General features: G+C 42.2%; 3 protein-coding genes and 1 non-coding gene across 4 annotated transcripts; 1 reads left to right on the top strand and 3 right to left on the bottom strand.

The window, feature by feature from the left end:
* Positions 1–89: 89 nt before the first annotated feature.
* On the bottom strand, positions 90–7,504 carry colgalt1a (collagen beta(1-O)galactosyltransferase 1a). Its single transcript, XM_077734502.1, has 12 exons — positions 6,887–7,504; positions 4,817–4,927; positions 4,635–4,752; positions 3,960–4,094; positions 3,689–3,893; positions 2,764–2,883; positions 2,622–2,698; positions 2,440–2,546; positions 1,723–1,855; positions 1,527–1,654; positions 1,258–1,464; positions 90–737 (listed from the first exon to the last, which is right to left on the bottom strand). The coding sequence occupies exons 1-12, from the start codon at positions 7,105–7,107 to the stop codon at positions 470–472; spliced, it is 1,830 nt and encodes a 609-aa protein (XP_077590628.1). The 5' UTR covers positions 7,108–7,504; the 3' UTR covers positions 90–469.
* Positions 5,209–5,281, bottom strand: trnam-cau (transfer RNA methionine (anticodon CAU)). Its single transcript has one exon. It is a non-coding gene; the product is annotated as a tRNA-Met (tRNA).
* Positions 7,505–7,650: 146 nt separating the features above from the next.
* Positions 7,651–9,717, bottom strand: pgls (6-phosphogluconolactonase). Its single transcript, XM_077734503.1, has 6 exons — positions 9,564–9,717; positions 9,083–9,351; positions 8,538–8,645; positions 8,376–8,477; positions 8,050–8,190; positions 7,651–7,962 (listed from the first exon to the last, which is right to left on the bottom strand). Exons 2-6 carry the CDS (start codon positions 9,344–9,346, stop codon positions 7,816–7,818), a joined length of 762 nt encoding a protein of 253 aa, XP_077590629.1. The 5' UTR covers positions 9,347–9,351; positions 9,564–9,717; the 3' UTR covers positions 7,651–7,815.
* A 321-nt stretch (positions 9,718–10,038) lies between these two features.
* On the top strand, positions 10,039–14,629 carry LOC144208557 (uncharacterized). The gene is made up of 9 exons (XM_077734476.1): positions 10,039–10,399; positions 10,470–10,548; positions 10,886–10,982; positions 11,073–11,688; positions 12,186–12,244; positions 12,323–12,649; positions 13,153–13,310; positions 13,377–13,482; positions 13,548–14,629. Exons 1-9 carry the CDS (start codon positions 10,125–10,127, stop codon positions 14,249–14,251), a joined length of 2,421 nt encoding a protein of 806 aa, XP_077590602.1. The 5' UTR covers positions 10,039–10,124; the 3' UTR covers positions 14,252–14,629.
* The last annotated feature ends 106 nt before the right edge of the window (positions 14,630–14,735 follow it).

Here is a 14,735-nt window from a genome sequence, read left to right as displayed (position 1 = left end):
GATAACAGCCAATGAACTGTCATAAATTTTTAAAATTAAAATTAATTATATTCTGCAGTAAAATGAGTTAAAAAAATAAACAAAAAAAATACTTGTGTAGTTTTTATTCATTAGAATTTCTCTAATTTAGCTTTTAAAAGCATCATATTCATTTAAAAACATATTTATAGTTATATAATATAAAAAAATCCTAACTAACAACTAAAAATAGCCCTACAAGTTGTTTTGACTTGTCGTTCACTGTTAGAGTTCATTTTTCCTACTTTTTTTTGGGCCCCTGAATGTCACATACTGCAATGGGAAAATTAGCAGACGTATGTTTACTAAACTGCTCTTCTGCTTCACAGTTTAACGCCATTTTTCTGTATGACAGACGCATGCTGGGTACTGCAAATGCCAAATCGCGTGGCAAGTCTAGTGCCGATAGAACACAAAAAAAAGGGGTACTTTTTCCGTCGAGGGGGGGGTCTCATAGCTCGTCCCGCGCCGCGCTGTCCAAGGGCGACTGCAGTACGTCGGAGTTCTGGGCCTCTGCGCTGAGCCGGGCCTGCTCCCGAGTTTTTCCCGAGTGTCCCCGGTCCCAGTCGGTGCGGATTTGGTCGTTGTCCCACACGGTGGACGTCTCCGTGTCGCTGATGTAGCCCGAGTCTCCCGTGTAGTGTGTGGGGTACACCAGTAGGGGCTCCGCCGAGAAGGCTTTCAGGTCCCGTGTCTCGAACTGATCCATGTAATCCGACCTGCCGCCACAAATAAATCACAAACATCAAAACTGGACATCTGTTAAGAAGATGAAATTGAATATTTGAATCATTTCATTGACATATTTTGACTTTTTTTTTGCTAAGGAAAGTAGAATGCTAAGCTAAAGGGTGCTTACTGTCAGTTAGCTCCTAATATGCAACAAGTTGGAATTTGGGGTATTTTGTGACTAATAATGGATAACATTTCTTTCAAAAATGTAAGATTTTAGTCCAGTACAACTTCACAATATTTTTTCCTTAATCTGACTTTTTTTGTAAGTTCATAAAAATGTGAAAATCCATGCATAAATTTGCAAAAAATATTTGGAATAAAAATATATAGATATACCATATCTATATATACATATTTTAATTGTAAATTGTAAATGTATCTAATTTATTTATTGATTTAATTGGGTTGACCCTACTTTTTTTGTCTATCGCGGCCATGTGTGATCTCCATGAACCGCGATAATCGAGGGATTACCGTAAAAAAAAAAAAATTTTTCATACTTACACTGGATGTTTATTAAACATGATGGGTAGAAACTCATCCACCGGCAAGACCCTCTTTAAAGGCTCAGCTTTTAACAACTTCTTGGCCCCTTGCAAGGATATCATATACCCTAACGTCCAATAGGAATAGTCGGCCTCCACCAGGTTGTGGACGTTGGGCACGGCTTTCTCCGAATGGTCCACTTGCATCCGCTTACGGCCGATGTAGCTGCCAAAATAAAGAGCATTTAATTCAAAATATCACAATGGAGGGGAAAAAAAACAACATACATGAGATCCCAGTCCAGTCCTTCATCCGCGATGTCGCTCATTAAGTACATGAGACGTCGTTTAAAGAAGACCTCGAAGCGTAGATCGTCTTCGATCACCAGCGAAGTGGGCAAGCCGCGTTCTACGATCTGCCAAAGTTGGTTAATTGCAAGTCCGTTAATGGCAAGGCTCATTACGGATGGTTAAACTGACTGACCTCTTTCCAGATGTTGTAGTGTGAAAGGAAGCATCCTAGCTCTCCTTTAGTTAGCGGACGGCCGTGGTAAGGGTCGCTGTAGCCTGCTAGCATGTGGATGCCCATAGCTTGGATGTCGCTCATATTTAATGCCCTTAAAAAACACACACACAAGAAATTATTGAGGAAGGGAGTTTGAGTACTGGAGAAAAAGTAAGTAAAGAGACATGTCAAATCAATAAAATCAAAAGCCTTTATAGTCATTATACACAACTGTGTATAATGGAATTGGTGGGAGAGCAAAGAGCCACTAGGCCCGTGCGTGTCGCCATCTTGGCTCATTTTTAGATTTTACATCGAGAACTGGAAAATGTATTTTTTTCAATTAGAATTCAAATGAATCATTAATATGTTGTGAAATGTCAAACTTCAATCATGATTAATTCATGTTTTGTTTACGTATTTACCTGTCCTCCCAAAAACAATGTAATAATTAACAAATTATTACATTAACAAACTATTATTCTGATAATTAGTTCATTGTTCATTCAAAAATTATTTCTATTTGATTTTTCACCCTTTTTGCAGCGTATATTGTCTGATTTGTTAAAAAAAACAGCTGGGTGAGATAAAAAGAGACACTAGGGGTGGGCAAAAAATGGTGAAATCACAAAAAAAGCCAAGAACATTAAAAAAATAATAAAAATAACATTTCAAAAAACATAAACATGTACTCACTTCCCATCCACAGCCTCCGTGACCTTACAATCAATCTCCTGTTGATGCAGCGCCCTCAGCATACGTTCCCTCCGATCGCTCCTTCTCCGCAGATTAATCATGAAAACCTGCCCAAACAAACCCCGCCCCTTTTTCAACCACCACCTCTATAATACAACAAACAGCGCCTCTTCTTCACTTACCTCGTCAAAACCCATTTTGTCCGGCCGTTTGGAGGGAGCCGCCACGTATTGGGACGGCAACGGCAGGGGGTGTCGGACTACCGGGGGACATTTGCGTCATTTACGGGTTTAATCTCCCCAAAAAGTCACATTAAAAGCTCACCGTTAACCTCCATTAGGCAATGTGTGAAGCTCTCGGCCTCATCTTGCAAAGTATTATGGGAACGAAGTGGCACGGGGACGTAACCGTACGTCTCTTGGTTGCATACGAACATCTGGACATCTGTCAGGTGGAAAAAAAAAATGCAGAAACATACTATTTTTAATGTGGTTTGGCAATACCAAAACAAACAATCTCTATCTTTAAGAGTCGGGGGAAAAAGGAGCCACTTCAAATGTATATGTCACAGTATGGGGCAGTAAAACCGCAAACCATACATAAACCACGACAGCAATTTAGTACGCTAAGAGGCGTATTATTATAGCGGAACGGCTAGTTTTGTGCCTTGTCGTAGTGAAGCCAACAATTTTAGACATTGACACTTCACTCGTCAGCTATGAATAGCCGCATTTAAAAATGGAAGAGGCTAAAATAGAAGTGGTTTCAATCTAACACTTTCTCCATTGTTTCCCATGACGCTCCTAGTGGAGGAAAATATTTCACTATAAATGCTAAAAATGGGTATAATTCCAAGGAGATTGTTAGCATAAATTAGCATATTTTTGGTGGAAATAAATGAAGTCTTGTTTTCATTTATTTGGCCTCACAGTGAAGGTAAATATTATAAAAACATGCAGAATTTGAAAAACCGCAAAAAATGGGGAATACTGTACAAGTCTAAAATCCCATTTTGTTTGGTTTTTTTCCCTCAAAACTTCAAAACAACTCAAATACTCTTAATTTGTTGTATTTGAGACCATTTACTAACTCTTCCATTGAGGTTTTGATCCATAATGGATGCTAAAGTCAATTCGAATAATTTTTAGGCATGTAGCAAAACGCAAAAAAACGCAAAAAGACTAAAAAAAAAACGCAAAAAACGAGGGAATACTGTATTAGTTAAAAATCCCGTTTTGTGTTATTTTACCTGCCATCCGAGCCGAATACGCAAAGACGATAATGTCGTCAAAGGCCCAGTTGTAGTCCGGGTGCGGGGGGTGAAAGGCCAGCCCCTTAGACGCTGACTTCCTGAGGTCTATCAGGAAAGTGGAGTGCACCATAGGGACAGCGAAACAACCCTTGCGGACCCGTTTCCTCATGGGCATGTAGGCCGGGGTACGCTTGTAGTAACCCTGCAGAAAAGCCACCATGAGTCAAATTGTTTTCTTTTTTTTGGCGCAATAGCAAAGGGCAAATACCTGGCTGGTCATTCCGCACCAAAAGTTGGAATAAGCCCCGCGGGAATCCAACATGGGAGCGATGACCGTCTTATTCTCACTCATTAGATTCCAGAGGACTTTGGGGTTTGTTAGTAGGTTGTCGCAGTCCATCAACTGCAAGAAATGACATTCATTTATGAGCAATGTGAAGTTGTTGGGGCAAGATGACCTCCATTTTGGGTCGGGCAGAGGCTGACTGGATGTTGCAGGCTGCTTAATTATAGCCCGAGATGGCCAGCCTGGGTCGAGAGTACAAATAGAAACAAAGTTGGAGTTTTGTCGTCAGATGTCGCAGAAGAACAGCAAAATATGAAAGGGTTCAATTCCGAGATGATTTCTTGTGCCAAAAATGTCCTTGTACTTATCCGTCGCTTATTATGGGATGGTGAAAATACAGAGCAGGCTTTTTGCTGAACATGAAAAGGATTTCTGGTGGAAATGCCAATGACTTTTAGGACTGGATCGGACTTTTGAATACTTAGGATATTACTACATTGATCTATACTATAAAAAATAGTTTTGATTTAAAATAAAATACAGTAATCCCTCAAATATCAAACCCAATTGGGTCCTGTGCCACGGGTTTAAGATCCCTGTTGTTTATGAATGTAAAAGAAACATTTATGTTTTTAAATGGGATGGGCGGAGCCTTACCATGAAATAGTCGGCCCACATTTCCCGGGCCGATTCCAAGGCGACCTGTCGCAGTTTCATGACGTGCTCATAACGGCGGTCTGGCCATTCCTTGGGACCTTCTTCGTCCTCGTATTGGCTGCAAAAGTTTACTTTTTAGACTCCAGTAGGGCAAAAAAATGAAGTGTTTTAAGACCACCAACCTGGGCTCCTCCTTTGGCCTCCATTCCACATAATGGTAAAGATTTTGAACTTTGATGAGCCAATCGTGTAGGATGGCTGTGGTATTGTCCTCATTGTGATCGGTCGCCACCCTATCAGGAAGGAAAAAAATGCAAGGATATTCATGAATGGTTGTGGAAGGAAAGGTTTTTTGACAAAACAAACAAATGAAAACTAGTAAAAAATGATTGTAAGTCTGATTCCTGTAAATGTCTTACTCTGAAAGCACAATGGCAATTTCCCTTGAAATTGAGCTCATTCATTTTCTGGAAAGGATACTAAAAGAAGAGCTGGAGGGAGGGGCTTGGCGACCAAACCAGCAGAACTGCTTTGGTAAACATTAGATGAGAGGAAAAAAAAATAAAAAAACATGTGCCCCGTGTGAGGCTCGAACTCACGACCTTCAGATTATGAGACTGACGCGCTGCCTACTGCGCCAACGAGGCTTGTGGAGCAGCCACTCGCGTTCGGGTGTCAAGTAACGGGACTGCTGTAAAGGGGGGGGGGGGTAGGTCTTTTACGCGCTTTGTCGCCTTCCCTTTGGAGAATTTGGCTCAGCAACTGGTTAACTTGACATTACCTAAAACATTTCAATATAAACACAATTTTTCATATTTTTTTTAGAAGCAAATGCTAACAAGATGCTAGCATGTCTGTCATTTAACATCTTATCAGTCATTTTCAGTCAAAAATTCTGCCAATTTTTTTGTTTTGATTTGTAACCATAACCAACTCATCTGTCAAAAAAACAACCCACATTACACCCAAAAAAATTCCACCAAATCCATTTATTGCTTTGACAAATTCATTTCCTCAGCTGTTCGAGTTCTATGTTACAAATCCAGCCTCAGCTGCCCTATTTTTTTTTCTTTTCTCGACTCCAGACCGTCTGGAATGAGCCCCATTTTTTCACCTGTATGCGAAAACACCATCTCTAGTCGCCAAACACCAGACAAGTACTTTCCTCTCCAATAAATGTTTGCATTTTCCTCAGCTACTTGTTTGGAAATAACCTTAACTTTTGTATATAAAATCACTTTCCACATTTATGCGTGTTTACGGCACGATACGGCCCTACGAGGAAAAAAAAACCATTACCGCGTCAGGTCCGCTTGGAGCACCACCAAAATCTGTGGAAGGCAATTAAGAAGTTGGCCCGCACAAAAGCCGCCACAAAAAAGGCAACGTTGATGTGCGACAAGCATACTTTCCCCCGAGCCTTACTTGCGGGTGGGCTGTTGCAGCACGTTCTGGAAAAGCATGTAACCACGTTCCAGCCCTCACTTTTGCTTGAACTTAACCACCTTTATTGACATCGAAGGTGTCCAATTTTTTTTTGTTCTGCAAAGGCCGCTTTCAGGAAAAAAATACAAGCGCTAACTTGAATTATTTCCTTTTGTGAAACTTAAAATGGGATTCGGGTATACACTATTGAGTTTTCAAAATGTATTTTTGAGGATACAGTCATCAGCTGCCATTAATAGGGATAGACGTCCAATCTATTTTAACTGGGAAGGTTGGTCTTTGATTCAATGAATTAATTTTATCAGCTATACATGTTTTGTGTTACAAAGCCTCAACTGGGATTTTTCCAGAGAATGTGTGTGAAATTTGACATCCATGTTAAACATTGTCATAGTTCACCATTCATTCATCCTGTTGAGGATCGCGGGGTGCCGGAGTCTCTCCCAGATAACTTCAGGTAAAATTTGTGAACATGAAAATCCCTTACCTCATTAGCTAGCAAAATCGCCCATTCCATTGGAATCAGAAGCCTACCAGCAAACGATCTAACCTCCCAGTCCAAATAAATTGGACGTTTAACTCCGTCAATGGCATCAAATGCATAAAATATCCATCATTGGTCCAGAAACTCGCAAACTCCGCCCCTTACCCGTCCACGTATACAAATATCCAGTGTTCAATATGCACGTGGTGCACAATAACACGGTATTACACATATTTTGTATTGTTATAACCTCATACAACATCAACTGGCACGTACACAAGTACAATTTGACAAAGTATAAGAAGGGGGAATTCTGTCTTACCACACGGCAATTCTGTCTTTGGGGTAGTCTAGACGTTCAACGGCTCCCAATACGTACGGCAAAGAGTGCTCCGAGTTGCGGCAGATGAGGGCGAGGACAAGCCGGGGAGCCAGCAGCGGAGACTCGGGGCTCCAGCGCTCCTCGGCGAAGTAGCCCAGGGAGGGCGTCCATGAGACTGACAGCAGGCAAAAAAGAGCTAAGGGGACGCCGCCGGGGGTCATGTTGACTGAAGGAAAGAAAGCAAGACGGGGGTACACAAGCTAGCTTTGACGGCTTGATTGGACACGCAAGACGCTTGAGTGCATACTTATCGGAAGATAGCGTAATTGTAAAGCTGGAAAGTTGAGAATTAAAGGGGAGGAGAGCGTCGTGTTAAAAGGGAGGAGAGAAAAAAAATGGAACCAATCACAAAGCCGTCGTTCAATAGTAACGTGTTTGTTGAGTACACTCCCTCCTCTCCGATATTGCTTTCCGCACCACCTGCTTCCACCGGCCAATCGGGTGAAGCTTTCTGTTTTCAACGGCCAATCAGATAAGGCTTGTCATTTTCTATACGCCTCCATCGTCATCGTGCTTGCTCCTGTCACCCAAACTTGGCAGTATATTTACAAAAAAAAAAAAAACAATAGATATAAAATAAAGAAATTTGCTATTACGAGTTTGTCTAACGTTAGAAAAAGAAATGGTTGAGTTATTAATGCCCTGAAACGACTGAAAATACACATTAAAATACTATGACATCTTAAAACACAAATAAAAACATGTAACTTTGTAGTTTTATTGTCCTACCTTTACAAATCCAAAACTAATTCATAGGAATTCTGATGCTTCCAGAGAGACGTGAACCTGTAATCGCTTCCAAAACAAGAGTTTTATACAGTGGATTTTGAAAGAAATTAATCAAAAGATGAATTCCTACTTCTTCAACTCTAAAGTTTGTCTCCAGAACTCAACCTCTCCACCTTAATCGTCAACGCGGCGGCAGCGGGTTCGTCGATGAGCCATAAAAGCTCCCCATTGGTCGGCAAGACGCGGGCGGCCGGGAATGGGGGACCCTCTCGTCCTTCCAGTACCTCCTGTGGGAAAACAACCAATTTACTTATTATCATTGTGTATATTTTTTTAATACAATGAAATGATGGAATACCGCTTTTTTTCCTAACCTTCAAAACGAGCGCTTTGCTTCCCCCGGTGGACACGAAAATAGCACAGCGGGCAGCGTTCACTACTGGGAAGGTCATGGTGACACGTTCAGGTGGCGGTTTGGGGGAGTCGCTGATGGGAGCCACAGTCTTCTGGTACTCCTGGTCAGTCAAAAATATATTTTTTAACAAAGCTATTCAAATTTAAAGCCATATAAGAGGACTATTAGCAAAATCCTTGTTTGCAAATCAAATATGAGGCACAAAATAAGCTATAAAACAAATTATAATTGAATATTCAGTCACTGATAGCCCTCCTCATCAAAAAGGATTGGACGTCTACTCACTTCCAAAAGAGGATGTCCCGGGAAGAGGGAGCAGGTGTGTCCATCGGGGCCCATACCCAGCAGCAGCAGGTCAAAAACGGGAATGTCGTCATCGGGGAAAGCCTGGGTGAGTCAACAAGACACGTTCAGTTTTGCTCAATAACACGGACAAAAACGGCAAACCTTTTTCAGTTTGTCAGCGTAATCCTCAGCGCATTCGTTGACTGGAAGCGAGAAGTCAATGGCTAAGATGGCGTCCTCGGGAATGTTGATCTTGGGAAATAAAACACTCTACAAAAAAAGAAAAAAAAACATTAATTTTGCACACATCTTGGACACTCTGAATATGACCCGCAAATTCATCATACAGTGCTATTCAAGCACCTCTCCAATAGTTGAGGGGTCAAAACCAATGTAGAAAACTGTATAATTTGAGTTATCTTCCATAAAATGTCTTTTTTTTATCCCCTAAAAAGTTTGTTTAATTAGTGTAAACATACATAAGTATATTTGGAATACCAATCATTGACTTAAATCTCATTATACTTGTATAAATGACAATAAAATCATTAAATTTAATGATTCTTGCCCACTTTCCCAGTCAAAACTAATTGGGCACTTATCCCCCATACTTAAAATCTATTCTATAGCCCAATATAATAATAAAAAAAACGGCCTATGTAGAGATAAAGTTTGGACACCCCCGGTTTAAGCAAAGAAAGTGGTACCTTGTAAAGGCCGTAGGTGCTGTCCGGGCTGTCAAATGGGACCACTCTCTCGTCACAGAAGCCCACTAGCCACTTGCTGCAGTCCAGGACGGGGACGTCTGGGAGTTCTTTGCCCAGCATGGTCACCAGGCTCCCTCCGGACAGGCCGAGGGTAAACCTGCCCCGGGAGGTGACGGCCTGCTCCGCCCGGGAGGCCACCAGACGGGCCAACGCGGGTCCGAGCTCCGCTGAGGTGGGGAACACAACCACTTTCCTGCCAGCCATGTTGTCTGTTTGAGGACAAGGCACATGTGATGCAATGGTTTGGATGAGGAAACATTGTTAGGCAATTTGTCAATATTATGAAAGTTCAACGCAACACGTTTCTAAATAACTCATTGTGCCTAACATAATATTTAAGCAAATATAATTGTTTCTATTAAAAACACTCGCGTAAAACGGTTAAGAGACCATTTTTAGTGTTAAATAAGTGTTTACTCACCGAATGAATGCAAAGTGGACGAGGAGGATTTTAAGTCGGCAAATGCAAAGCTCTTCCTTGAAGGAGCAGCCAATCACGTTTGGTGTTTTGATCGTGGTGCATTGTGGTTGATGTAGTTTTCGAGGTAGATTAAAATGGACATTGTAACCTGAAAGAATCTAAAGTGTTAGCATGTGACATCACTCAGTTTCACTAAAACGTTAGCTTGGTTTTGCTAAAAAGCTACAGTAATGGAAATTTCCAATTTTAACTCTGCATTATGCAAAAAAGATTCATTTAAATGACAATTCTACGTGTTTCAAGTCAAACTAAGTCTACAAGACAGCGAGGAAAACGCATATAAGCTAAAATATAAATTATACACTAGTAGAGAAAATAAATTTAAGAACCTAGGAACAAAATACAGTTTGAAATATAAACATTCGCGTGCATACTTTCTTCCCACCGCTAGAGGCCGGCACTACGGAAGTAGCGTCGTTTCTTCAACTTTACAAGGTGGAGAAATAAACCAAAGCAACTCGGCCTTTCTCCCATCTCTAAACCCTCCGAAAGTCTGGAATAATGACGGCCTTCTGCTTCCAAACGCAACTAGCGACTATCATGGACGCATTGTCCAAAGCTGCCGTGGCCGAAATCGGGAAACTAGTAGACATTGAGTCGAAAATGTTAAAAATCGAGATCACCCGCGGACGCAACGAAATCGCTTCACTCACCGAGAAGCTGCATCTGATGGAGACTTTGTTGCACTTGGCGCAGCGGGACCGGATTCAGGACCTCCGGGAAGGACAAGAAAGCGACGTACGTGAGCCCGAAAGGACAACAGCTCCTTCCAAAAGGTAGGCTTCACCTCATCTCCGCCGGCTCTCTGTTTTTGGATCAACTAATCCGCCATTGTTTCGAACCCAGTGACTGTGTGTGGGAGAACAGGAGCGTTTCACCCGAAACCAGCACTTTGCTCCAAAATGAGCCACATCGTCCAATCCAGGTTTGTGGAAACCTGTTGAAAAAACATTGATTATCTTTAGTTACTCACTGGAAACCTGGGTTTATGTGGTATGTGTCGTTATAGTTAGGAAAAGAAGGAAATTGACGTTAAAACTGGTATTGCCAGTTATAGACTGCCAATTCATTGGAACTGGATTCAACTATGAACACAATTTGTAAACGGTGAATCACTTTTGTCTGTAGAGAAGTCAACAAATGCATGTTTACGATGATCTGTTAGTGTTTTGATTGACAGCAGCCATAAATCATCATAGTAATGAAAAAAAAATAACATTCCAACTGGTGCAGTTGAATGATAATACTGTTTCTTCAATTAGACACTTGAGTTACCAACAGAACAGACGGAGCTTTTGACGATAAAGGAGGAACCTGCAGAAGTGTACGACAAAGTACCAGAACAGGAGCCAACAAATGGTGAGTTTTCATTCAGCCCTTAAACTATTTTAACTTCTTCATTGTCTACAAAAACACGCTTGAGTTATATCCTATCCGTCCCTTCAACAGACGCAAAGAAGAGTCCAGTTATCCCAGAAGAGAGAAACCCCCACAATGCCCCCGCCGAAGCCCTCGCCCGCTTGGCGAGCGTGAACGAAGCCGAGACTATGGGACCACACATGGTCCAACAAGCCGCCAAGATCGCCATCCCCAACGTGGCCCCGCCCGCTTCTTACCGTAATGGAAAGGTGCGCTATGCCAACGCCAAAAGGTTCGGCTGCCCTCAGTGCGGTAAGACTTTCCGCTGCTACAGCCAGCTGGAAATCCACCAGAGGAGTCACACGGGAGAGAAACCTTTCCGCTGCACACTGTGTGGAAAGAGATACGCGCAGAAAGGTCATTTGTACACACACCAGCGCACGCACACTGGGGAGAAACCTTACCGCTGCACAGTTTGCGGGAAGGGCTTCATTCAGAAGTGCACCATGGACATGCATAAGCGTACGCACACGGGGGAGAAGCCTTACGTGTGCGTGCAGTGCGGAAAGGGCTTCACCAAAAACTGCAATTTGAAAAAACATCTGTTAGTACACCTGGAAAGCGGTTTGCAATCCTACGACGGTAACGCGGCGGTGAGCGAAATCTATCTCAATGCAACGACGGTGAACGCTGTGGTCAGTCTTACGTAACTTTCAGGTTTAAAAAAGAATGTTACGATTGTTAATTTTATTATGTTATATGTGGGGAGTTTACAAAAGAGCCTATTGCTAATTCTATATTGAAATAAGGTTAGTGTCAAGTTATGAATTTCAGGTTTAATGTAAAGGAATTTGGGAAATGTAGCAAATTTAAATATATCTAATGCTGGTTTCTAATTTTGTTGAGTTCTTCCAATGCAGTAAAAATGCATTAACGTTACAGCTATGAGTTTCTTCAGTCAAAAGGCTGGCAATCTACTGATATTCCATTTTATTATTACTAAAATGAATACACTGTTGTTGTAAATACTTTAAGAATAAAACAAAAATATACCCGACTGCAATGTGTTTCAATCGTCACATTCAGACATAAAATATAAAGCTAAATAACAGAAAAGCCTTGTATAATACCATAAAATAATATGGTGTACGTACAACATAAATAATGTGTCAAATTTCACCTGTGATGCGTGCTGCGTTCAAGGCCAACTCGGAAAGGGCGACGTCCACTTCCCACAGTGCACTGCGAGCCGCAGCTAGCAAGTAGCAGCTAGCCGTCGTCGATCCAACAACGCCCGCACCGTTCTCGTATCTGCTTTGCACAAATACATGCCTGACGAGGCGAAGTGGAAGCGTCGAAGCACTTGCCTCCATTCCGCGACGAGATGATGTGCGACACCACCAACAGGAGCTTCCGAATGCAGCTGGCGGCCATTCTGGAGAAACTGACCAAAACGGCCCTGATGGAGATCGGGAACCTGGCGGACGAGTGCTCCTCTGTCCTGCTGGGCGAGATCTCCCTGCACAAAAGCGAGAACGAGGCCTTGAAAAAGAGGTGTTACTCCCTGGAGGTCCAACTCAGGGCCGCCCGGGAGGCGCACTACTACCCCGGACACGTCCACAGCGTCGGCCGGAGACACCCCGAAGGTCAAGATGCACAGAAAGCCGGTAGGTCGCCCTTGCCTGGAACAAATTACACATCCCAGCTTGTGAAAATTTCACCATTTAACACAGACACTTTGTTTACAATTGAGAATTAACATATTTTCGATGAACACGATGTTAAAGCATTTGGATGCAAATTTAATCACAGTAATTGCGTAAATAATTAATATTTTTCTTCTCGTTTAAGATTTTAGTGGCTAATTGAACCAAACAGTAGATCCAAACTTGACTTTAAATAAATGCATTTGATTGCATTTCAATACGACGGTATAAAAAAAAAAAAATATATATATATATATATATACAAATGGGCATTACCATAAAATACTATATTGCCAGTATAGACGTTAAAAACTATGTTCAAATAGTTACTCAAAGTAAAAAAAAACGACCCCAGGTGCATATTGTTCCTCTGAAGTATTTTTTCATAATATCACCATATTTAATTAATTGAAATCCAATTAATATAAACAAGACCTGAAGCACATGATGATGTCTCCTTCCAGAACATCACCAGCATCAACATCCGCAGTCGTCGGCGCTCGCCATCGACGGCGTATTCGGCAAGGATTGGTGCATGGATCTGTGGAGGGAAGACAAAAGAACGTCAGCACAAAGGAAAGCTGCACCAGAAACCTTGGCCATGTCCACAATGGCAACGCAGGTCGGTCCCACCTTTCCACCTCGAGCCAACAACTTCCCCTGCACTCACCAGCTGAAATGTTATCAGGTCCTGGACATCATGGAGGCGGAACCCGAGCTCATCTTTGTCAAGGAGGAAGCTTACGAGGAGCATCCACTGAGCCACAGGATGAGGATGACAGAAAACGGGAAAGGTAAACACTCAGATTGCGTTGACTCAATTCCAAGATGGTAACTTCCATTATTTTACAAACCTCAGTTGACGTCGCGCCGGCGGATGTCCACCTCCCCGGCTCCGTGGACGACCTCCAGCTCCAATCGGGGGACCTGACCAGCTTCCCGTTGATGTCGGACGTCCAATCCCACCGTGGACAACCCAACATCATGGACAAGCTGATTGAGGACGCCACTCTGAGCACACTGCTGGACGCCGGGGGCATGTCCGCCGGCGTGGGTGGCGACTACGGCGACTTTGGCGGTCTCCTCCAGGGCGTCGGCGTTGGCAGGGAGCCGTCAACGGTCCCGGTAAAGAGCATCCGTCCCACCAAACACTTCCAGTGTCTTTTCTGCGGCAAAGTATTCAATTACCTGAGCAGTTTGAAAGTGCATGTGAGACGGCACTCGGGTGAGAAACCATTCAGCTGCACTGTGTGTGGCAAATGCTTTGCCCAGAAGACTTACCTCAAACTGCACCAGCGTGTACACTCTGGGGAGAAACCTTACAGCTGCCCCAATTGTGGACGTAGTTTCTCGCAGAAAAGTTCCCTCAACATTCATTTCCGGACGCACACGGGTGAGAAACCCTACAGCTGTGTGGAATGTGGGAAATGTTACGCGTACAAGTACGGCTTAAACCATCATCAGTGTTTAACCATGTCAAGAGCATCTGAATTGGAGGGAGGGGAGATTCTTGAAGCAAAGAACTTTGGAGTGTCCAAATGTTTCAGAAATAATATCGCCTGAGAGGAAAAAAATCAGTGTGGTGACATCTTGTGGATAGAAAATGGAACTGGCCACAAGGTAGCAGTGGAATATTATGATTTACAAGACTTCAACCTGGGAAATGCTTTTACATACGAGCACTGTTTGAACATTTTTGGACAAATAATTCAAAAAAGTGGCCAAAATGTAAAATGGTGGATTGGATGTAAATCCTATACTCACTAAACTACAACTAATATAACTTAATTACCCATTCATAATCATAAATCACCCAAGTTGACAGTATTAAAATAGCCAACTACAATTATATGCTCTTATTAATGACCCCAAATATCCATGACTAATGTGTTATTTTATTTTATTTGTCATTTTTTCCACAATACCAAAATGAGGTCATACATTTCAGAGTTATCCTTTTCCTTCCAAAATATTACCAACCATAAAATGCAGTATTATGACAACTAAATTTAGAGCAAATGTCCTACATTTAAGATCTTATAAAACT

Source organism: Stigmatopora nigra, chromosome 15 (genome assembly GCF_051989575.1).
Source record: "Stigmatopora nigra isolate UIUO_SnigA chromosome 15, RoL_Snig_1.1, whole genome shotgun sequence".
In the NCBI taxonomy this organism is placed as follows: domain Eukaryota; kingdom Metazoa; phylum Chordata; class Actinopteri; order Syngnathiformes; family Syngnathidae; genus Stigmatopora; species Stigmatopora nigra.
The sequence above is the reverse complement of the archived record's forward strand: the minus strand, read 5'-3'. Positions and strand labels throughout refer to the sequence as shown.